Source organism: Mauremys reevesii, linkage group 6, assembly GCF_016161935.1.
Source record: "Mauremys reevesii isolate NIE-2019 linkage group 6, ASM1616193v1, whole genome shotgun sequence".
Lineage (NCBI taxonomy): Eukaryota > Metazoa > Chordata > Testudines > Geoemydidae > Mauremys > Mauremys reevesii.
Genome location: NC_052628.1, coordinates 28,509,925 through 28,534,187, shown reverse-complemented (window position 1 = coordinate 28,534,187; position 24,263 = coordinate 28,509,925). Strand labels below are relative to the sequence as shown.

General features: G+C 43.1%; 2 protein-coding genes across 3 annotated transcripts in view; one reads left to right on the top strand and one right to left on the bottom strand.

Moving 5' to 3' along the window:
• Nucleotides 1-685: 685 nt before the first annotated feature.
• Nucleotides 686-20,149, top strand: HMGCS1 (3-hydroxy-3-methylglutaryl-CoA synthase 1). 2 transcript variants are annotated; one of them, XM_039545204.1, is made up of 10 exons: nt 686-940; nt 10,973-11,430; nt 11,949-12,074; nt 13,532-13,696; nt 14,381-14,549; nt 14,686-14,856; nt 16,074-16,180; nt 16,560-16,685; nt 17,216-17,379; nt 17,788-20,149. In XM_039545204.1, exons 2-10 carry the CDS (start codon nt 10,983-10,985, stop codon nt 17,878-17,880), a joined length of 1,569 nt encoding a protein of 522 aa, XP_039401138.1. In that variant the 5' UTR covers nt 686-940; nt 10,973-10,982; the 3' UTR covers nt 17,881-20,149. The 2 variants fall into 2 exon arrangements, with proteins under 2 accessions (XP_039401138.1, XP_039401139.1); XM_039545205.1 differs by lacking the exon at nt 686-940 and adding an exon at nt 7,907-8,056.
• A 1,747-nt stretch (nt 20,150-21,896) lies between these two features.
• NIM1K (NIM1 serine/threonine protein kinase) overlaps nt 21,897-24,263 on the bottom strand; it is a 72,902-nt gene continuing 70,535 nt past the window's right edge. The window contains exon 4 of the mRNA XM_039545206.1: nt 21,897-22,762. Within this exon, the coding sequence (XP_039401140.1) occupies nt 22,013-22,762 (750 nt within the window). The 3' untranslated portion in view covers nt 21,897-22,012. The remainder of the gene's footprint in view (nt 22,763-24,263) is intronic.

The following is a 24,263-nucleotide window of genomic DNA, read 5'->3' as shown; positions in this document are numbered from 1 at the left end:
TTACTTTGGGGCTTAGGCAGGGATCTAGGCATTTGGATGCCTAAGGGAAGCAGCAGCAGGCAGGCCCAGAGGCAAGAACATAAACACTTAGGGAACCTTTACTCTGAAAAAGTTAGACTCTGAGTATTTTTAGGCACCAACAGGGTTCGGCAGGGGTTCTGCAGATCGAAACAGGGACTTAGGTGCCTATAAGATTTAGGGCATTTAGGTGCTTAATGACCCTAATGTTAAACTCACAGAAATTATGCTTGGCACCTGCCTCCCCCCCCACCCACTGCTATTCCTCTTGCCTTTGGGAGTCCCTGGTCCATCCCTTCCCTAAGGAAGCCTGTGCCCCATCCATCTCCATGAGAACCTCCATCCATCCCCCTGCCTGTCCACCTTTATGTCTTTCCCCTTTTCCCCCATAGCAGCCTCTCTATGAGCGCTCCCAGAGCTCCCCTAGTCCCCCCAGGGGCGCGCCTCTCCCATTAAGGTAACATGAGGCTCTGGTTTCCCTCTGCCTGGGCTGAGACTCACTCCCGTTGCTAGGTAACATCCTCCTCTGTGCGCCAGGGACCCGCGCGGCCACACTACCCTTACCCGTAGTCGGCAGCACGCCTCCCATTGGTCAGCTGGGCCCCGCGCGGAGTTCCCACTGGGCGGCCTCTCCCTGAGCCGCGCTCCCATTGGCGGACAGCAATCTGCCCAGGCCGCGTCACGTTCTCACACCATGCGCCAGCACCACCCGCCTCCCCGTCCGCTGACTGGTTGGGATTGGCGACAAAAGGGGACCCAGCGACTGGGGGGCTCTGATTGGGCGGACGAGCTGCCGCTCACATTTCAAGCGGCCGCTTGGGCGGCGGGGCTGGTTTAAAGGCGCCGCCCCTACTCCCGTGCCCCATCCAGTGGCTGAGGGAGAGAGAACGAAGCGGCTAGCGGGGACCGGCGCATCACGCAGGTGAGAGCTGGGCAGAGGCGCATCCCCAGCCGCGCGCGCGGGGCGAGACTGAGCTGTCCGGCTCCGCGCGGGGCTGGGACCCGCGCAGGGGCTCCCTGGGGAGCTGCGAGATCCGCGCCCCCGTCCCGCTCCGTGCGGCGGGGCTGGCGGCTGCCTGGCATTCGGTGAGACCAGCCCCCGGGCTGCGGGGAGCGAGCGGCCCGGAGCTGCGGTGGTGGGCTGGGTGCCGGCGCCTGGGTGCCATCCGTCAGCGCCGTGTCACATCTCCTCGGCTGCCCGGCGCGCATCGCACAGACAGGGGTGGGCGCTGCCCTGCGCTTGGCTGCGCGGGCTGCGGCTGCATTAAACGGGGACTCTCCGTGTCTGGCATGCCAAGGAGCCGGGCCCCCAGAATCGGGGCATCGGAACCGCGGGCGCTGGCTCACCTCGCGGTGCCTGCCCAGCCCAGGTACCCAGGTAATTGGACTTGGCAGTAAAAGGCATCCTGCGTAGATTTAGTGTATCCCTCACTAGCGGATCAAGGAAGCTATAGAGACATACTATGAAAACAAAGGCTGTATGCCAACGAGGCGATGGTGGTTGTTTTTGTGTATTATAGTACTATACAAAATGTGCCAGGCTTGTACAGGCGCATAGGACAGCAGTCACTGCCCTAGTATCCGCAATGGCTACCACTGTAAGGTATAGGACAGTCTTTTACTGCATGGTGTTTGTGCGGCCAGAACCTCTGCAGAATGCTTTTCAGCTAATAAAACTCTATAGATTGTCATACTCTATCTTTGATCCACCTGGGTATGAATGTCCTTGATGTCACTGGGAATGTTGCCTGCACAAGTATGGGGCTTTTGGAGGCAGAAAATTGAAGGGATTTTGTATGTCTTAAAGAAGAAAAAGAAATAAATCAAAGGAGTCGGAGGCACTATCCTACTGAAATTCAGTCACACATTAAAACATGTAGCTTAACTATTTTTTCCCCTGAATGTCTTTTCTACACAAACTCTAGAAATGTATCTGGCTTCAGTGATTCAGGAACTGAACTGACCAGGTAACCAAAAGCAGGAATTGAGTACAAGGCATGACTTTAGTGGATAATGTCACTGACTCTTCCTGTCCTATAAGCCTTGTGTGTGCATTAAATACACGACTTCATTGTGGTCAGAACTCCAGGTCCCAAAACCATTTTTTTTCCATCTCCTTACTTCAGCCCTCTTTACCATTGATCATATAGTAGTCTTGCTAAGTGTCTCCCTTGCTTTTCTTCTATATCTGGCAAGTACCCAGATCAAACCTAATCACAGAATTGAGCCTATGTGTTACTATGCAAGGGGCTTGTTAATAACTGAAATCCTGTATTTGCTACATTAGCAATGTAAAACCTGATATGGGAAGAGAGAATATTTCTCTGAGAAATTGTACATGCACTGCACTTCTTTTTATAAATGCATATTGCTACCTAAAACCTTAGCTGTAACCAGAAGAGTGCTGTACTTCATGAACACTTCATGGTTTAGCAGCAGCCTTCTTAAAATCTTTGGATATCTGCAGATAACCTTTCTGATACGTTTGGTAGAAATATCAACTTGTGGTCTGGTCAGTGCGTAGTACATGCCGTATTCAATGCACACTGATTAAATGTATTTTGAAATAGGTGGAGAAAGGAACTACATTAAGTTAAAGAGCATATTAACTGATCAAATTCATCATAGCAGTATTTCTTCAGAAATGAAAATAATAGTTTTTATTGAGTGTTTTATTTATGAAGCATTTCAGGAATAAAAGGAAAAAAGTGAATGACCAATTGTGTTGCCTGCAAGAACCAAAGATATGAATTCTTATTCTGTTTTTGTAGCTTTCAGCAGACTCTTATAAAAATAATCTGAAAAGTCTAGAGAATGATCTCAAGCAAACTAGCAGAACGTGCTCTAATTTAAAAAACAAAACAGTGTGTGCCACCATATGATGTCTCTCCCATTATGGAAAAACTGAGCTAGTAGCATTTTGCAACCAAGGCAAGGACTGTTGTAGTTTGCACATTATGCCTCAGAGAGATTCTTTAAAAAAGGCCTTCCAGTAGTGTGAGGGAACATAACTAATTATCATCAGTGCCACAAATTCCTTTTGATACTGATGACATTAATCTTTCTAAGAACTCCTTTGGCTGCCTGTTTTAGATTTGTTTTAAGGGTTATTACATGCATCAGTTTTGGTATCAATTATGTCATCTTGTCTTCCAGGGCTATTAATACAAAAGTTAGACTTAATTTAATATTGCTGTCATTGTGAACGAAGCTGGTTTGAAAGATGCTGAACGTTCACTCATGAAGGCTGAAGTCTTTTTACCATAGAATAGGAACATTACAAGCAACACTATAATCTTCCCAACCCTACCCATACTTTCCTGTTAATGGGCCTCATTCCATTCCTGAAGGGAATGCTTGTAGTAGGAGTTAGAGCAGGGATGGGCAAACTACAGCCCTCCAGACGTTTTAATTTGGCCTTCAAGCTCCCGCTGGGGAGCAAAGTCTGGGGCTTGCCCCGCTCTGGTGCGCCAGCTGGGGAGTAGGATAGGCGGCTTGCCCCACTCCATGCAGCCCCCAGAATCAGTGGCATGTCCCCTCTCTGGCTCCTACGTGTAGGGGCAATCGGGGGGCTCCGCACATTGCCCCCGCCCCAAGAGCCACTCCTGCAGTCCCCATTGGCCGGGAACTGTGACCAATGGGAGCTGTGGAGCGGCGCCTGTGGACAGGGCAGCACACAGAGCTGCCTGGCTGTACCTCTGCATAGAAGCTGGAGGAGGGACATGCTGCTGCTTCTGGGGCTGCTTGAGGTAAGCGCTGCCCAGAGCCTGCACCCCTGATGCCCTGTGCCCCAACCCCCTGGCCCAGCTCTGATCCCCCTCCTAGCTGCTGAACCCCTTGGTCCCAGCTTGGAGCACCCTCTGGCACCCCAAACTGCTCATTCCCAGCCCAGAGCCCTCCCCTCCAGCCCTCCTCCCCCTCCCCTGCACCCAAACTCCATTACCCAACCTGGAGCTCCCTCCTGCACCCTGAACTAATTTCTGGCCCCACCCCAGAGCCCACATCCCCAGCTGGAGCCCTCACCCCCTCCTCAACCTCAACCCCCAATTTTGTGAGCATTCATGACCTGCCATACAATTTCCATACCCAGATGTGGCCCTTGGGCGAAAGGTTTGCCTGCCCCTGAGTTAGAGGGTAGCTCAGTTTCCATAACTCATACTTTGGCCTTTCTCAAGGGTTGACTGACTGGGTCATGGGCCAGGATGCTATGCTACAAGTGCAGGTTACACTAGACATGATTTCCACTGGTCTCCATCTATCTTATGAATGATTTTATTTTTCAATTGTGCCCATCCAGAGAAAAACACAGGCCACTTGCCAACCACCCGGGTTAGTCTGCCGTATGATCTTTGCTGATGTTATCAATAAGGGTACCACTTGTGATGTGGAGATCGGTGCAACAGAAACTGGAAATGGACTGTTTTGCCAGTTCCTTCAACTGCAGACCTGTCAGATGGCAAAGACTTTTTGGTCATTATCAGTGTATGTTGGATTTGAACAGAAGTGAAAGCTGGATTTGTGACCTTTCAATCCTCTGAGATGTGCAGGCTTCTCGCTATTGTTATAATGTAACTCTGGTATCAAAATATTCTTGTCTTTGACATGAAACAGCATTTTAGCTGAAGATAGAAAAACTATCTTGATAACTTAAACTACAACAATGGGAGTAATTTGAGCTCCATCTTTTGTATAGTGTTTTGTCTTTAAATGCTTTTTATCCATGACCATACAACTTCAAGGCATGGACTCACTTTAGATGGAAGAACAGCAATACTGTTAATAGCATTGCTTCTGATTCAAGCAGTTTTGCAACTGAAATTTATTTTCCCTTAATAGGAAATGTCAGTGGTATTCTTGTTGCTACTCAGTGTTACAACTTAGGAAATGCATTTTGTTGTGTGGCAGGTTTCAATCAAAATTATCCATCCTCAGTTGACCTCATTGGGCTAGGACTAGTTTGCTTGTAAACTCTGTCTATTCCAAATCTCTTCTGATAGAGGGCCTAATTAACCACTAATTATTAATTTCAATCTGGGGTTTGTCAGATTAGATACACTAATAAAATCACTGTTTTTGTAATATATGCAACCTGCTTTTGCTTTGCATTCTTATAGCATAAACATACCAATTAATATTTACTGAGATGAAGCCAGTGTCCTATTTCACTTTGCTGGGACACCAAAATATAAATCTGAATTTACTACAGTACTAGCAAGCACTTCAAGGATAAGATAAAGGAACAATATCTGAACTACTGACAAACTAATTTTAAACCTGTGGAATAAAACTTGAGTAATTTAGACTGATTAGAAACTTAAATAAAAGTAATAACTACATTATTTTAGTGCTCCCAAAATGCATGTCAAGCAAACTTAGCAGGTGGAAAACAACACTATTAAACAGTTCGTACTAGTTAGTATGACTTTAAAATAACTTTACCCTGATGCACTTTCTTTTCCAGGTATCCTTATGCAGTTGCTTCTAATCATAAAACCAACCAGTTGTCAAGTAACAATCCTCTGGCTTCATGTTTACAAAGTAATAAATGCATCTGAGTATTTATATTTGTCTTTTAGGTAGCAACTAAATGGGCAAATTGAATAAGTATAACTTGTCTAAATCCCTCTGTGGCCCCTCCTGTTTTGGATTGAGTAGGTTTTCTTTCGTTCTGTTTTGTGTTGTCATTTAACTCAACCTGCTCCCAGTCTATGTATAACAAGACCACAAAGCCACTTTTACTCTAAACTAAAACCCTAATACTGCAAACACATACTTCCAGTAGAACTATTGACTTAAAAGGGACTATTCAAATTAAGTAGTTAAATTAAGAACCTGTATAAATGGTTGCAGGATCATGGCCAAAGGCCATATCTACACTACAAAATTGTGTTGACCTACAGCCACAATTTATTAAATTGCTTGTGTGTGTGCACACTTAGCTCTTTGTGTCCACAGCGCATGCCCTCACCAGGAGTGCTTGTATCAGTTGTATTGTCAATGTGGGGCATTGTAGGATGGCTCCTGGAGGCCAGTAACAGTTGACATAAGCAATGTAGTGTCTACACTGACATTGCATAGACCTAATTACCTTGACTGTGATTCTGGGATGCTCAGAGAGATAGTGTTTCTAAAGCAGTGTAGAGAGGCACTTCCCTGGACAGGAGCCAAATTTAAGTGAAGATACTTCCACAGCTAGGTTAATGTGAAGCAGCTTATGTCAATCTAACCATCTAATGTAAATCAGGCCTAAATGGGGCACTATAGGTTTAAATTAACAAATTGGATTCTATCCATGCAACTTTCTCATAAAAACTAGTCTGTGCCTTCCCTTTATCACACAGTACAGGTAGGTGTTACTACATACATTCACTTCAGCTAAACAAAAAAGTCTTGTTGTAACCTGTGTTATACCTCAGCCTTTCCCTCTCCGGTTATTCCTACTTGCCCTCTCTGTCTAATGCAGAGTGCCAGCACCTCACCGCAGGAACCACACCTTTTTATTTAGGTGGTCAGGGACCTAGCCCAGTGTTTCTCAACCTCTGGGCTATGGACCAACGCCCTTCATACAGTTTAGGAAAGCAGCAAGCCAGTCCCTGGTATCAAAAAGCTTGAGAAACATAGACCTAGCCAACCTCTAACTTCTACTGTGCCTAATTACCTTGTCACATCCTAGCCTGTTCAGGTCAGGCTACTATTTCCTTTGTGGAATGAAGGCAGCAGGGGAGGGGGAAAACGTGTGCTGATCCTTGCCCCTACTACACACAGTGGTGGCTCATCTACACCCCATGTTTCTGTAGGATCCAGGTGTAGCCTGCACTTCACAGCATAGCACTACATCCTGGACATACATAAAAATGGCCATACTGGGGCCAGTGCCAGGTGCTCCAGAGGGGATGCACAGAACAGGTAATTGTCAAGTGAGCCATCCCATGTCATCCATTCCCACCTTCTGGCAAACAGAGGCTAAGGACACCATCTCTGCCCATCTTGGCTAATAGCCATTGATGGACCTATCCTCCATGAACTTATCTATTTTTTTTTTGACCTGTTGTAGTCTTGGTCTTCACAACAGCCTCTGGCAAGGAGTTCCAGAGGTTGACTGTGTTGTGTGGAAAAAATACTTCCTCTTGCTTTAAACCTGCTGCCTATTAATTTCATTTGGTGGCCCCTAGTTTTTGTTATGAGTAAAACAACACTTCCTTACTTTCTCCACACCAGTCATGATTTTGTAGACCTCTATCATATCCCCTTAGTCATCTCTTTTTCCAAGCTGAAAAGTCCCCATTTTATTACTCTCTCCTCAGATGGCCGCTATTCTGTACCCTTAATCATTTTCATTGCCCTTTTCTGAACCTTTTCCACTTCCAATATATCTTTTTTGAAATGGGGCAACCACATTTGCACATAGTACGCAACATTTGGGCGTACCACTGGTGCTATTGTCTGTTGTTCCTGTGGATGACTCTTTTTATTGGAAACTGCATAGCCTCTAGTTCCATCAAAATAAAAAAGCTTCCTCCACTGTGGGTCCTACTGCTCGGGAAAGCTTTAGCCTCAGCTAGCTGGGGATCCCCTCCTACCTCACAACACGGCTCAGGTGTAGTGACCCGCAGGCTGCAGCAGAAATACCACATGTGGGTGGGTAATAGCTACTCAAGCAGCCACTTCAGCTGTGTCGCACCCAGCTCTGGGGCGGCGGCCACTATTGTCTCCCTCCGTTCCCACGACCCCGCACAAAGGGAAGGCTGCCGGGCAGGACCGGGGCTTGTCTGTCGGCTCGCCCACGCGGCCCTGCCCTTGCCCGCTCCCAGCGCGGCCCCTGGCCCGCAAGGAGCAGGCGCTGTGCTCGCCGCGGCCGCGCGCGGGCTGGGCAGGGCAGTCTCTGCACTGCAGCACTAACCGGCGCTACGTCACAGCACTACGAGGGGTGGAGTAGCCCGCTGGGGGCTGCCGCGTGGGTTGCTGCAAGAGCGCGCGTGCGCACTCGGGTCTGCCCGCCTGGCCCGTTCCGCGGGGCGGCGATGGGATTCCGTAACGTGTAAGCGAGGGGGCCGCTGCGGAGGGGCGCGGTAGGCGACGGGCGCCCCCGGGGGTGGCTGAGGAGCCGCGGCCTGGCCCAGGCGGGGGCGGGGCGTCTGAGCCCGCGGGCCCCATCCGGCCGCTCTGGGCCTCGCGCTCGCAGGGGGGGGCTGCGGGCACGGGCCGGGACCTGCCCCGTGCTGCGCGGAGCCGAGCTGGTACCGCGCAGGCTTGGCCGCGGGGGCGGGGGGCGCGGAGCGGGAGGCTGGGCGCTCTGCGGCTGTTGTTCTTTTCTGCCCTTCGCAGATGGCAGTGCCTGTGGGGAGGGGCGGGCGGGGGAGGGGTGAGGTGTTGCCTCCATTTTGGGGCATCCAGTAACCCTGAGTCAGAAGGACCCCGAGGCTAGATACTGACTAGAGTGCCTGAGTGCCATGTTGCCTAGTGGACAGAGCGCTGTGCTTGGACTCAGGAGCTCAGAGTGCTGGATGACCTTGGGCAAGAAACCCCACCGCTCTGCCTCAGTTTCCCTCTGTAAGTGGGGATAATGACACTGAAGCGCTCTGAGAACTAGTGATGACAAGTGCTATAAAAGAGCTAGGGATTAATTATTTATTAATAGTGGGGCTCTCAAGACCTTTCACCCTTCACCTCCGGGGAAGAGCTGAAAAAGGAAACAAAGGAAATTAGCTGTGGCTACCAGCTAATCAAACATGCACAAACCTCTTAGGACACCAAGAATCCTATCCTGTTCTTTAAAAAGGTACATTTTATTAAAAAGAAAAAGAAAATATATCTGGAACTTAAGCTTTTGCTAAATTTTAAAAGAGCAATTCCAAAAATCAAGCACCCAAAATAGCTTTCTTGGGAGTTCAGCTTAAAGGTTACAAGCAAACAAAAGCATTTGGTGTTAGCACAGAGGAGTCCACAAACCAATAAAAAATAAAGGAAAGAACTCTAATCACATCTAGCTAAACATTCTGATCTACTTACACACTGGAGTTCAGATAAGTAGTTCTAGGCTATGCTTAAAAGCGCTGCCGCAGCAGCGGCAGCGAGCGCTGAAGCGCGCGCAGCGCTAGCAGCGCCGCTGGGAGAAAACTCTCCTCCCAGGCGTCTCCACTCTCTCCCCCCCCGTGGGGACAGCGCGGACGCGGGGAGCGCGCGGCCAGCTGCTGGGGCACTGGGGCACTGGGCTGGGGAGCATTTGCAGCGCGCTGCAGAGAGGGTGTTCACACCACCCTGCTGCGCTGCAAATTTGTAAGTGTAGCCAAGCCCCTAGGCAGGATCTGATGAATTATAATCATACCTGGCTTATTTGCTTATAGCATGGTTGCCCTGTCCTTTCAGCCTGGAGAGACATAAAGGGACACTAAACAAAGACTGTGAATGGCTTGCCAATTACAGAACCAGTTTCTCCTCCCTTGGTTTTCACACCTCAGCTGCTGGAACAGGGCCCCATCCTCCCTGATTGATCTAACCTCGTTATCTCTAGCTTGCTTCTTGCTTGCTTATATATACACACCTGCCCCTGGAAATTTCCACTGCTTGCATCCGAAGAAGTGGGTATTCACCCACGAAAGCTCATGCTGCAAAACGTCTGTTAGTCTATAAGGTGCCACAGGATTCTTTGCTGCTTCTACAGAACCAGACTAACACGGCTACCCCTCTGATACTTGACACAAAGGGAGAGTTTCTTTCCCAATTTTAAAAAGTTCTACCTTCCCATTGGCTCTTTTGGTCAGATGCCCACTTTTTTTTTCTTTATCTGGGGGATTTTTTAACCCTTTACAGGTAAAGCATGTAAAGAGTAGCTACCAAGAGGGATTTTACAGATAATTGGCTGGCTGGGTGTCCATTAAAGGGAGTTATCCCCCCACTTTATTTATTACAGGCAGTGTATAGGCAGGTGGTTGGGATCCAAAGGTCTTCATGGAATTGGCTGCTTTGGTCGTCTTCCTGATATGAAGGGGTCCCATGTTTATTTCTTCAGAGACTGAGAGCTGATGGGTCCCTCCTCACAATGCACATCTTGATTCAAGTACCTGTAAGGGGTTATGATAGGTCTCCAGGAGGGATGTGCAATTCAAAAGATCAAGATCTCAAATTAAACGTTGGTACCTATTGTCACTGCAGTGACAATTTCATTTTATTAATTTATCAGGGAAACACTTTCAACAATAAAGGTGGCATCAGTACTGCAAAGATCCCCTGATTTGCATTGTTCAGGAAGTGACTAACTGAAAGGGTTTCTGCCCCTGAGTAGACAAATTAGAATACCAGCATAATTACATTCTGTGTCATGTTTACTTAACCTAGATTTCAGTTAAAAAAAATTCTACATGTAGCAGTTGCCCTATGGGTAGACCTCTGAGCCTAGATCTCTATGGCAGACCTCTACTTGTAGCCACCTTCTGTTGGTAGACTTGTCCTCACATGAATCATCCAGTTGACGTCAGTGGGCTTATTAATACGCATAAGTGTTTGCATCCTCAGGGACTAAATTTGTATTTTTAATAATTACAAAAATTCTTAGTGGTGTCAGACCAGAAATTCAGCTGACAATTATGAAATCAAACAAGTACAAAACATCCACTAATAAAATGGGAAGAAAATAAATAACTAGCAATACAGAAATAGAAACTTAAATTTTTTTCCCTTAAATTTAAAATTAATTACACTGTAAAAAAAAAAAAAAGGATAATATCTTTCAGGGAGTTAAGCATGTTTGTGAAGTGCACCTCTAAAGAAGATGAGTACTCCCATATTGGTATGAGAGGGTAGGACATGTCATAGCAAACAGCATTAGAGAGAATATGTAGGAAATAGTTTTTCAAGGAGTTTGTGGGAATTTAGAAGTCTACTGCACAATTACTTATTAAAGTGAATGTGTCTAAATAAGCTTTGGTGGTGTTTTGTTTTTTTCTCCTCCTCCAAGCTCTACAACAATGCCTGGGTCTCTTCCTGTGAATGCTGAAGCCTGTTGGCCAAAAGATGTGGGAATTGTTGCCCTGGAGATTTATTTTCCTTCTCAGTATGTTGACCAGACAGAATTGGAAGCATTTGATGGTGTGGCTGCTGGGAAGTACACCATTGGCTTGGGTCAATCGAAGATGGGATTCTGCTCAGATAGAGAAGATATCAACTCACTCTGCTTGACTGTGGTACAGAAGCTTATGGAGAGGAACAATCTCTCCTATGATTGCATTGGGAGATTAGAAGTTGGAACAGAGACAATCATTGACAAGTCAAAATCTGTAAAGACTGTCCTGATGCAGCTCTTTGAGGATTCTGGTAATACAGATGTCGAAGGGATTGACACAACAAATGCATGCTATGGAGGCACTGCTGCTATCTTTAATGCTGTTAACTGGGTTGAGTCCAGTTCTTGGGATGGTAAGTTTGGTGTCTTTGTTCGAAAGCTACATCTTAAGTCTTTGTCCAGTAGTCTTCCTAGTAACCACCTTAAATACACAGCACATAACTTTACACTTGGATAGCAAGCCTTTTAAAAATACTTCATAAGATTTCCTTTCTATAGTTAAAAAATGCTAAGTAAAACAGACACTGGACTTGAGATAGGTTTCTTGGGAAATACGCTAGACAGAAAATGTATACTTCCAAGATGACTTACACGTCTAGTTACACCTTGTGTAAATGTAAAATTAGATGTATTGTATATGCTTTAAAAAGCGATTTTGAGACACCTACTTATCATTGATTTTTTCTTGGAAATCTGGAATGCTCCAAGGAATGAAAATAAAAGGCAGAAATAAATTTGGAGAAGTGTCAGCTATTAGAGCTCGCACAATCCTGCAACCATTTCTTCCTGTAAACTGAAAAACTAAGCATTGCAAGCTAAAAATGAAGTTTCCCAGGGACTTCTTTCCATAGTTATTTCTTGTCTTTTCCAGGTCGTTATGCGCTTGTTGTTGCTGGAGACATAGCTGTGTATGCCAGTGGAAATGCCAGGCCAACCGGTGGAGCTGGTGCTGTTGCTATGTTAATTGGTCCAAATGCTCCTTTAATTTTTGAGCGAGGTTAGTGTCATGTGGAAAGATTTTAAAACGGATACCATATGTGGGGCCTGCAGAACACCTTCAACTCCAGGATGTCCTGTACTGTAGTTACTGTCATTCCAGGCCTCCAGGGAGTCAGATTAACTTTCTGGTGTTAGAATTTACACCTTCTATCTCAGTCTAGACTGGCCTTTTTGCTGCTCCTGGCGGGATTCACCTGCGGGTGGAGTAGAAGGTACTGCCTGCCTTCCTTCAGAGTTTCACCAATGGAAATACCAGGGCTGCACTGTCTAGCCTAGTGCCTGTCAGCGCAGTTTTCTCACCAGGAGGGCTGTCAAATGATGAAAATCAACTTGTTACAGGCAGGATAGGCTAGATTCATGAAGGAACTTAAGCGTAGTGACACTGAGCGTCAGCACACCCAACTCCTAGGAGCCTAGAAAATTACTGGGATTAACAAAACCTGGGTTAGGCACCTCTGGAGAAATAGTCTGGAGTAAATAGGATGAAATTCAATAAGGACAAATGCAAAGTATTCCACTTGGGAAGGAACAATCAGTTGCACACATACAAAATGGGAAATGACTGTCTAGGAAGGAGTACTGCGGAAAGGGATCTGGCAGTCATAATGGACCACAAGCTAAATATGAGTCAACAACAGTGTAACACTGTTGCAAAAAAAGAAAACATCATTCTGGGATGTATTAGCATGAATGTTGTAAGCAAGTGCTACTCTGTGCTGATTAGGCCTCAACTGGAATAGTGTGTCCAGTTCTCTCACCTGAGAGGGGCCAGATCCACGTTCAAATACCTTTTCTCCCCTCCTGGTGGAGGTGGGACTTTGAACTGAGGTCTCTCACAACCCCGGTGAGTACCCTAACCATTGGGCCATAAGTAATGAGGGAGGTCATCCCCTATCCCCAGTGCCTGATTGGTATATGCCTGCTTATATGGGCCTGATGTGGTAGGTGAGGTCTGAGGACACCTGCTGGGTTGGACCCCACAGGGGAGTTAGGTCGAGAAATGCCTCTTTTCCCCCAGGTCATGAATCACACTGGGGCTTAGGTGTCAAAAGGTCCAGATTGGGGCTGCAGTTCACATGCTCAAACAGAAACATAGGCACCTAGGGAACTTTTACTGCACAAATTCAGGTGCTACATGAGTTTAGACATCTAGAAGGTTTGGCAACAGCTGAGGTGAAAGTTTTTTTTGTGGATCACACTGAGGCCTGATTCTGGGACTAAGACACCTAAATCATTTTGTGAATCTAGCCTGGTGTTTTGCCAGCACTTCCACTCTCACCTGGGTAGTGAGTGATCTGGAGCTGTATGTCAAACCACCATGGATGAGAGAGTGCACTACTAAGCTGTTTGGCCAGCACCAAATCTTATCTGCATGCCACTAACCTGGGGTGACGTGTATTCAGGTTGACTTATAAAGTGATTCTCTTAAGCACTTTTTTTTTTTTTTTTTAATAGGACTGCGTGGGACCCACATGCAGCATGCCTATGATTTTTATAAGCCAGATATGGTGTCTGAATATCCTGTAGTTGATGGTAAACTATCTATTCAGTGCTACCTCAGTGCATTAGATCGCTGCTATTTTGTCTACTGCAACAAAATCCGTGCTCAGTGGCAAAAAGGTATGTATTACTGTAAAATGTTTACAGGCATCAGTGGCAATCTACAATTCTATTTGCCATAGCACATAATGAGAATGCAATATATGTACAACCGCATATATCTATATATCCAGCCTAAGGAAATTTTAAATAAATATTAAATAAACCTCAGGGAAGCAACATTGTGACCAGGACTTTGGCTAGTTTCTACCTCCAATGTAACTTGCCTAGCAGGATGTAAGTGTGTGTTGCTTTTTTAATGATCCCTTAATCCTGTGACACTGACATTTGTATTCAATTGTTCAACAACTATACAGAATAAATATAAGCATTTTGTTTCATATTTATTGAGCAGCACTGTTTTGGAGATAAATAACTACCTCCTGCCTCTGCTAAATCTTACCAATGTGCCAAAATACCATTCTTTTTTTATGTAGCACCACAACCATACATCAATTTACAATACAGGCACAACTTGCCAGTTGTTATCAGAAGAACTTCTTTGATGGCCAGAAATTACCTTATATTTTGAAATGCAAATAACTGCAGTGCTTCTAGTAACTTGCCAGCAAAGGCTAGGTTTTACAGTAACTTCCTGGATGCTACCATACTATAGCTTGTCTTTTTTTTTTTTTTAAAAGTGGCTAAGAGAGCAATTGTACACGTATTGTTACAACTTACTGTGCCTCTTTTTGCCTTTTCCAGAAGGAAGTGACAGAGACTTTACCTTGAATGACTTTGGCTTCATGATCTTCCATTCTCCATACTGTAAACTTGTACAGAAATCTGTGGCTCGACTGTTGTTGAATGACTTTCTTAGTGACCAGAACTCTAAAACAGAAAATGGTATCTATAGTGGCTTGGAAGCTTTCAGGTGAGAACTGCTATTATCACTTAATTAGTCCGAGGAAGAAGGGAATCTAAAATGTGCTACACATCCTATATGTTTTTCCCTTTCAGCTGTTTCAGTGAGTAGTAGCAGTTTCTAAACCTCATTATTTTTTGAATAGGGATGTAAAACTGGAGGATACCTATTTTGACAGAGATGTGGAGAAGGCCTTTATGAAAGCTAGTGCTGAACTCTTTAATCAGAAAACCAAAGCTTCTTTACTTGTATCCAATCAAAATGGAAACATGTACACACCTTCAGTCTATGGCTGCCTTGCTTCTCTTCTAGCACAGTAAGTATAAAGCCAGAAAAGTTAGAAGTTGTGACTTGACCTGTTAACTCTTGGGAATAAGTTATGTTTCTAGAGCTTGTCAACAGCTTTACTGTAACCAAAACAAACTATCCCAAAAAAATCTTTTCCCTTGGATGAAGTTCAGGTAACAATCTTTTTTTGTTTGTCTGTTTTGTTTGTTTTTTAAAACCCAAACGTAAGTATAGCAAAGTGCTCTAGATACATTAGTCCTGCAAATGAAGTGGGTCCACCCTGGTTCCAAGCCCCCACCAGCTAGCTCCAATGGGCTGCTCTTCCTGCAAGCAGTAGACAAAGCAGGCGACTGCCAAACAAAGTTAGAAGGGAGCATTACACAACTTTAAATGAGCACGCTCCCTAATTGATCAACATAACGAAACAAAACAACATTAACCGGGATGACTTTAAGTGAGGAGTTACTGTACTTCATCCGTCCATCTTTCGTGAGTTGCATCCAGAAATAGCTGCTTCCCTACTATCCAAACTAATTAGCCACTGACTAAACTTCTCATTTACTAGTGCACACCTCTCCCAGGCTCCCAAAAAGTTAAGAGGAGAGAAATTAAGACATCTTCTCTTCGCCACCAAAACAAGCATACCCAAGAGCAACTTCATTTGTTTCTTTGCAGACAGTTCCAGCTAGCATCAGCTGTGGTGCAGCCACTGAGTCTGTGACAACACCAAAGGGAACTCTAGCAAGCCCACTCTTTAGCATCAACTTTCTCTCGGCCTGGGCTTTTTAGTTTTCTTAGAGGTGGTGATACGCTTTAGGCATGGAAAAAGCTAATAACCTGAGGATTGTAATGTTCCATTTAAATGAGTTTGATGGTAGCTGCACCGCAGAGTCCTAAATCTTGTTTCAAAGATCATTATATAGTACTGTAGATGTATGTGGCACTTCTCGATTAGAAGGTGAGAAGACCCCTTCCCTGAGATGCATACAGTCTAATACAGGCAATGCAATGTGTAGATGTCTCACCATGAGAAGTGAAAAAACAAGAAGTGAGGAGCACTCTTTGTGTTACTTGTTTTATGTATAGGAACTGTGGCTTGTATTCCGAGATGTGAGCTGCACCCATCCAATAATCTTTGGTCTTAGCAGGCTTCTTCCTGGAAGCTAAATATCACATTTGCTTATTTAAAATTTGGCATTTAAGCGTAGTTCTCTTAATTCTTCTTAACTGTTGTTTGATGTACAGGTACTCCCCACTGCAGCTAGCAGGACAAAGAATTGGTGTGTTCTCCTATGGCTCTGGTTTTGCTGCTACACTCTACTCCATTAGAGTTACACAGGATGCCACACCTGGTAAGTTAATTTGTCTATAGCATTTCTCATTTGGACAGCCCACCTGAAAAGTTGGCTACACTAAAACACTGGTATAAGCAGAAATGCAACAGACTGGCTAACAGTGATAGATGTATTTCTGTGCCATTGGGAAAAGACTAAATTTCGAGATGCTGTCTCACCATGTTCTAACTCCCCAAAAGCTAGCTTTATAATTTTTTGTCACTTATAATGACTAAAGCTATAATAATGTAATCTTGTGTCCCAGAGATCATGGAAATTGCATATTAAAATACAACCATAGTCTTCCAGTTTGTATGAAAGTCCTTTTGAAATATTAGTGCATTGACATTTACTTATGATGTTAGCACTGACTTAGTGGAGGTCTTGTGTGTTCCAGGTTCTTCTCTGGATAAAATAACTGCTAGCCTATCTGATCTGAAAACAAGACTTGACTCAAGAAAGTGTATTGCACCAGATGTCTTCGCTGAAAACATGAAGATTAGACAGGAAACGCATCACTTGGGTAAAAGCATTTTCAATATAAAGTAAATTACAATATGGTTAACAAAGTAAATTCCTGATATTATCATCAAATCCACGAATTCAGTTAAGGATCGAAGTCCGGGGCTTTCATACCTTTCTAGTTTTACATAATTTCAGTCAAGCACTGCAGCAGTTCATGGCACAATTTGAGCTAAAGTGAAGGCCATACTTTGGTATTAGTACACATGCTCTTCTGCTATTGCAGTTTGGAAAGGGGCAGTGAATATTACAATAAACATTAACCATCTAGTTTCAGAGGGGTAGCGGTGTTAGTCTGTTTCAGCAAAAACAATGAGGAGTCCTTGTGGGACCTTAAAGACTAACAAATTTATTAGCAAATTTATTAGCTTTCATGGGCTATGACCCACTTCTTCATATGTATGGAGAGAAAATTACAGTAGGCAGGCATAAATATATAGCACAAGAAAAGATGCCTTACCATCTTTAAAGTGACTCCTCATTCTTAACCATCAACAATCAGTTAACAATATTTTACTGGTTTCCTCATAGCCAACTACATTCCACAGTGTTCAGTGGATGATCTCTTTGAGGGAACGTGGTACCTAGTGCGAGTGGATGAAAAACACAGAAGAACTTATGCTCGACGTCCAGTGCTGGGTGATGGGCTTTTGGAAGCAGGAGCTGAGGTTGTCCATCCAAGCATAGTTCATGAGGTGAAAATTCTGTATTTTTGTTAATAATTGATGTAAATAGCAAAACTATTTCTATATGGTGGCACTATGCAAATCCCCTGTAAAAGGAGGACAAGGGGCTGCTAACTTATTTCCATCTAATTTGTTAAAATAGGTAAAATAGGAGCCAAAAAATCAAAGATAGACATTTTAAAAAAATCACACATGCAGAATGTAAGTTTTGGTGCAAGAGAGACTGAGTCAGTTTTTGTATATAAACCAAGACTGCAGAAACACCCAATCAAACATGAATACCTAAAACCAAACTTTCTAACTAGTGTAGCATGAATTTTGTCTGGGAGATAATGCTGGGAGTCTAGGAAGGAGCAATGAAATCTAAGCAGGAACTGGAAACTTCTGTTTTTTAAAACTTTTTTTTTTCCTCCTCAGCTTATCCCAAGCCCTGCTAAGAAAGTGCCAAGAATCCCTGCAACCACAGAATCTGAAGCTGTTGTTGTCTCTGTTTCCAATGGAGAGCATTAATATACCTCTGTGAGGTGTGAAATGGGCGTGTGGTGGGAAAGGAAAAGGGATTAAATATTATCTAAATTTCACTGTATAGAAATATTCTAACTGGAGCATGGAAAACTGTTTAAACTCCTTGACAGGCTTTGTTTAATGTGGTTTCATAACACTAAAGCATGAATGTATTGGAAAAGAAAAAGGCAAAGGTTCTGAGGGCTTTCATAACTCTGGATGTTGTTGTGATTTTAAAAAAAGATTCAGGAATGGGTGTACTAATTACAAGATCTTGCTAAGTGGACACAGAAAAACTGGAATTTTGCTTGATTTCCCAATTTAAGTGAAACCTTCTAAAATAGGTTTAAATGTGCATGCACAAACTCACCCTGGGAGTAAAATTTTCTAAATGGAGGAGGGGGAGAAACAAATGGGTTCCCTCCTCTCCCCAAAAACTGACCAAAAGCCATTCTCTCTCTCTTTTTCAGAAGTCACTTTGGTTTTTAATGTTGGGGTCCTCACTGACTTGACAATAAGCAGTCAGTTTTCTAAATACAATATACCCATTTCTTCCCCGGCTAAAAAAATTAAGATAGGAATAGGTATTAAGTGATCAAAAATCTGTGACCACCTTATAGATTTGGTCTCCATCTAACTCCTAGTGTCTGTATCACATCACTTTTATCCACATCCTTAAAGCCCACCACTATACTGTTTTGGCAACAAGAGCAGAGGCCAAGGACTGAATGAAGTTGGAGTCTTTTGTTGTCCCTCCACTGAGCAGTTCTTGGCAGGGCAGTGGGAAGAAAGCTGCATCTGTCAAATAAAGGGTTTAATTCCTTAATTCTTTCAATCTGGCACCTTTTAAAAAGCATTTAGGTTTAATACTCCTTTTTTTGTTGTTGTTTTTTTGGTCAGAATGATCACAGAGCAGACTTCTAGTCCTCAGTTTCCAAATACTATGGGGAGTTTATTCAAACTGACAAACCACAGAGGGAAAAGATGTGACAGCTCCTTCTTGACTCCTAGCTCTTCTACTGTATTTTTCTTAATGACAGTTTTTAACTCTGAACTCATGATTGATTTCATATTTCACACTCCCCTTGTACTTCTATAACAAGACTGTTGCAGGAAAACACACAAACCTTTTTCCATCCTTCCAGTCTGAAAGCTGTTCATCATGCAAGGAGCAAATGTCCAAAACTAGTGGGGAGACCATTCTGAGCTATCAAGAGCCTTGCTAGTTTGTAAAATATATTTAAATTGTTCTAATGTACAGGACTGATTCTCTTGTTTAATTGTATTTCACTGTCCACTTCAAAACTTAATTGTCTAATATAAACTTGCAGAAATGACATGTTGCGAAATGCAGGTTCTTGTGTAATGTAGTGTTTGTATAATACACCGTATGTCACTCATGAGGATTTGATAACTTTTTTTGTTGGACTTGTACAGTCAACTTTCTAAAATTTCATTTAATATAAACTGATGTGGACTAATGGTCTAAGTGCTTTTACGGAAAGTGATGGAGAGATGATGCATGAAGATACTTTTCCAAGTGTTTGGGTTTTTAGTTTCATAAGAGCAACTCTATTGGCTGGCAGAAGACAAATTTATCACAGAATAAAGTCTATTGCTGGCAATGGACAGGCAAAGAACTACTGGCACAAAAAATTAACTTGCCATCCTCACTAACACCGAAGCAGCTGCTTTTGTAAATAAAGTTTTAGAGATACTCAAAACGGTGTTTGGTGTAGTGCTGAAGTGGTGTGGAATACATCTCTTAAATGGATTAGGAAGAGTCTAATGACCCAGCAAACACTGGAGAGTGTACATGTTACTGATCAGGGAACCCAACCTATGCAGGTTTTCTAGTATAAATGCTTCACTTTTCCGTTCTATAGTGGAATATTAAGAGGAAAATGAATCAGACTGTCTAGTTGACACTCTAACCCAAAAATATTTAGAATCATGTTTTAGGACTGTATCTTTCACTATTATGTACTGCTTGTTCTTTAAACCCAAACCATTTCTAACACAGCTGTAGTCTGCAACAATTCTTTTCCCATCCCCTTTCCTTCAATGTTTTGAAAAAGACTTGATAGCTTAATTTTTCTTGACTGCCCTCTTGCTTTGCACTCATCTATGACTATGATGACTGCAGTTTCCTGTTACTTTTAAAAAAATCCAAGCTCCTTTTTACTACATAAAAGCAAATGAACCACCCCTCTTCATTTTTAATGTATAAAAAAAGCTATTTAAAAACCTATCAGGCCAGTGTAAATATGGAAAAGCTGCATCTGAACTTAAGTTCTGGTTGTCAGTTTGTATTACTAACGGAAGCTGTGCAACTTCAGTTTTTACTTAGCCTAACAGGGGCTTACCTCTAGCTGTCAAAGTAGCTATTTTAACTGTGCCAGCTCATAGTGGTATAACTATTGGGGAACCTTTCTTACAGTTTGTATTTAAGTTGATGTAGGGGAGCAGAGCCCCAAACTTCTGATTTAAGCGGAAGTTGGGGTATCTTTGTCACCTATCTTACACACAAGGATTGCATAGGGCAACTGTCTCTTAAAAGGGTACATGGTAATGTGACTAAGGCAAGGAGACCACTACTACAGGAGACTAGGCTATCAGAAAACTCCCAAAACAACCTTATCCCACTCTTGTGTATGGGTTGTAGTATTTGGTGGTTGATTTTGATACCAGTGACCATTAGAAGTAAAACAAAAAAAAACCCTTTTGGCTTTCGGTGCTAATCTTTACTGCTGAAATAACATGAGCCAGAAGCACTGCATTGTGGTATGTTTCCTTAATGCCCTATGCAAGGACATGAGTGTTGAATCTATAAGTGAAGCTAAAGCCAGATAAACTTGGAGTCTGGTCTTGTTAGCAATAGCCCATGGCCTTCATTTGGAGCAGGGCTAGGTACGCCACAGTTCTGCATTCTTGATGCCTCATCTCCTTACTTGTAGCCTTATTAATAAGTTTGTCATGGAACAGCAGAAGTCACGGATTCCATGACTTTCTCCAACCTTCATGACATTGGTGCCCTGCAGCAGCCCAGCCACTGCTGCCAACGGCGGGACTCTCTCCCTCAGCAGTCCAGCTGCAGGAGGGGACCCCCCTCAGCTCCCAGCCACCCGCCCAAGCTCCCAGCCACTGGGCAGGGGCGAGGGGCCAAAGCTCCATGCCACTGCATGCAGCAGGGCAGGGTAGTGGACCCTCCTGCCTCTCCATTTTGTCAGGGCTGTTTTTAGTAAAAGTCAAGGACAGGTCACGGCTTCCTTGAATTTTTGTTCATTGCCCATGATTTTTACTAAAAATATCCATGACAAAATCATAGCCTTACTTATTAATTTACTCAATGATCAAACCATATAAGTTCCAGTAGATGGCAGCATAGTTGAGTGGACCTAGGAGTAGCAGCATTTCTCACAGTGGTACTAAAATAAAGGTGACAAATGTTTGATTTGAGTTAGTGGAGCATCATGTTAGGGTTTGATTTTAAATACAGGATAACCTGTGATACATTACAGCAATTTAAGGATTTTTCAAAAGCTGATCCTGGACTAATGATGAGAAAGGAAAAAAAGGTTAGAGCTTCTTTGTCTGTTAAAGTGTAATAGCTAAAAATGAAGCGCTAACATTTAATACCTAACAGTCTTGTCTTAAATAATAGTTATAGAGTCCTTGTAAATAAATATTCACAGCTGTTCAGGAATCAGTCTCTTTAAATAACCAGATTTTGTCCATTGCAAATTGGCAGTCATTTAGATTACTGTACTGTTGTGACTTAACATCAGGCTAATAACGTAATATTTCTGCAAGTGGCCACATATTATAAATAGCTGTCCTAAAAGATCAGTATATTGAGTAATTCTACTCAATTATTAAAAGACAACATCTATTAAACAACTTGTATTTGTTAATCAATTAGTATATCTTCCATTTTACATGTGAGGTCTGTGGGCCGAAGTGCAAACACAAACAAGTCTGTTTGAGCAAATCAGTCCTCTGGATGAACTAATACATTTTGAGATTTAAGGCAGTTTTGGTTTATTTAAAAATTACAAAAATGTAACATCAAAGCTTACTGTAAAATGAATAAACCCCCTTGTTAAAGTTACTGAATGTAAAGTCTGCTATATGCAATTCATAAAATTGAACACAACTTGGATGTATGTCTGATACCACGGTACGAACTGTGACCTTTCTTTAAATCCTGCTCTTTGGGTTCTGGTTGCATGACTATAGGAACAATCTCCAGGGCTCTTTTCTTTTGCACTCTGTGCAAAACAATTCGGTAGATACCAGTTATTGAGCTTCGAGAATCTCTTCCACGGTTATTTTGAATGTGTTCTTCTGTGATTCCCAAATCTTGCAAGGTATTTTTCACTTCAATTTCCTCCTCTTTGAGGGTACTAGTCTCTGCTAAATACTTTGGATCCAGTTTAAATGGGTCCAAGGCTTTTGGATGCTGTATCCCTTGCATCCATTCGTTCTTCATAATACATTCAATAGTGTATCGTGCAGTTGGGACTGGCTGAAGAACTCCTCTGATCAGTTTCTGGCAAGTGTCTGAAAGGTATGGGGGCAGGCTATATGTTCCATCAAGAATGCACTTCTTCAGTTTGGCCACTGTGTCCGCACGAAATGGCATTGTACCAGTTGTCATAAAATATAAAAGGATACCTAGCGCCCATATGTCCACATAAACACCAACATAGTTTTCATCTCGGAAGAGCTCAGGGGCAGCATAAGGAGGAGACCCACAGAAAGTGTTTAAAGTTTCCTCTTTTTTACTTATGGTGCTGAATCCGAAGTCTCCCACCTTCACACAGGTGTTACTGGTATAGAATACATTTTCTGCTTTCAAGTCCCGGTGAATGATATTGTTATCATGCTACAGAGCAAAAGGAAAGCAAACTAAGTATTAGTATATATGCAAAGGCTTTTCCAGCTCATTTTTTTCCTGTATCTTTGCTATACAGAAGTTGCCATTTAAAAAGTCAACATTTGCCAAGTTACCATACAGTGGGTCTGAGGTCCTCCACTGTTTCCTTATAGTTGGAATAGGAAAGTCTAGATGTAAAGTATGGAAATGCACAGTTAAGGTGCCCAAACAAACTTAATTTTGCCCTGTGCTAACACCAAAGAGGTGGGGGAGAAAAAGATGCAAGATGTTTTTAGTGTAATCTGACACCATAACAACACATGCATTAATCATAGTTGTACGGTTAAAGGCACCTGAACAACCTACCTGTATTTCCTAACCCTAATATTTAGATTTCTTTTAAGGAGTTTATAACTTATAATCTTCCATGTTTTTTAACCTTACGTTACTGATAAGTACTTTTAACCATACCTCCATCTTACTACTGTGTTTGTGTGGGGATAGACTTTAATGCCAAAAGGCATGCGATAGTGCATAAAGGCCTATCCTGGATCCAAACAGAACATCCTTTAATCTCTTTTTGAATGTTTCTGTGGAGAATACCTCAGCAGCCTCTAGTCCAGGGGTAGGCAACCTATGGCATGCGTGCCAAAGGTGGCACAAGAGCTGATTTTCTCACTGAAGCTTCTTAAACATTTTAAAAACCTTATTTACTTTACATGCAACAATAATTTAGTTATATATTATAGACTTATAGAAAGAGACCTTCTAAAAACGTTAAAATGTATTACTGGCACACGAAACCTTAAATCAAAGTGAATAAATGAAGACTTGGCACAGCACTTCTGAAAGGTTGCCGACCCTTGCTCTAGTCTTTAGTCTTGATAAAAAGCAGACCAAACTCCCATTGACTTCTATTGAAGTTTAGGCCAGGGTTGAATTTGATCCATAAGGATCTTCTAAGTGGGCCTATGATCACTTTTTAGACTATCACTTATTCTAAAACTAAGGCAGTGCTAACAAGTGCCATTATGCTCATCTGCTGTGTTCTCTCTCTCCATTATTAGCTTCCATTACCTACAAAAACAGAAACCTGCTCTAACATGCTGATTTTTGGTTCCAATAGTTGGCATGATATAGACTACCTCTTTCAGTGTGCTTACAGATGTAAGACCTGGGTCATGACTTCACATGTGGACGAGAGTGCTGCACAAGAACAAGGAAAGTTGTCATACTGATGTGTTGCTGTATGTGAAATGAGTTTTGTGCTCTCAGTCCAATACTCAAAGAAGAGGTGATAGTATCAGGGGAAAGTATCAGAGGGGTAGCCGTGTTAGTCTGGTTCTGTAGAAGCAGCAAAGAATCCTGTGGCACCTTATAGACTAACAGATGTTTTGCAGCATGAGCTTTCGTGGGTGAATACCCACTAAAACACCACAAAGGCAGCATAGTTAGGCATTAAACAGAGAGGCCAAAAGTTGAATGGGCATGGAGACAGCAGTACTGTCTC

What these genes read in the sequence shown, in the direction of transcription:
- HMGCS1 (XM_039545205.1), top strand. An exon ending in AGTGGCTTGGAAGCTTTCAG is followed by an intron (nt 14,550 to 14,685) that starts GTGAGAACTGCT and finishes TTTTTTGAATAG; the next exon opens with GGATGTAAAACTGGAGGATA. An exon ending in ACAGGAAACGCATCACTTGG is followed by an intron (nt 16,686 to 17,215) that starts GTAAAAGCATTT and finishes GTTTCCTCATAG; the next exon opens with CCAACTACATTCCACAGTGT.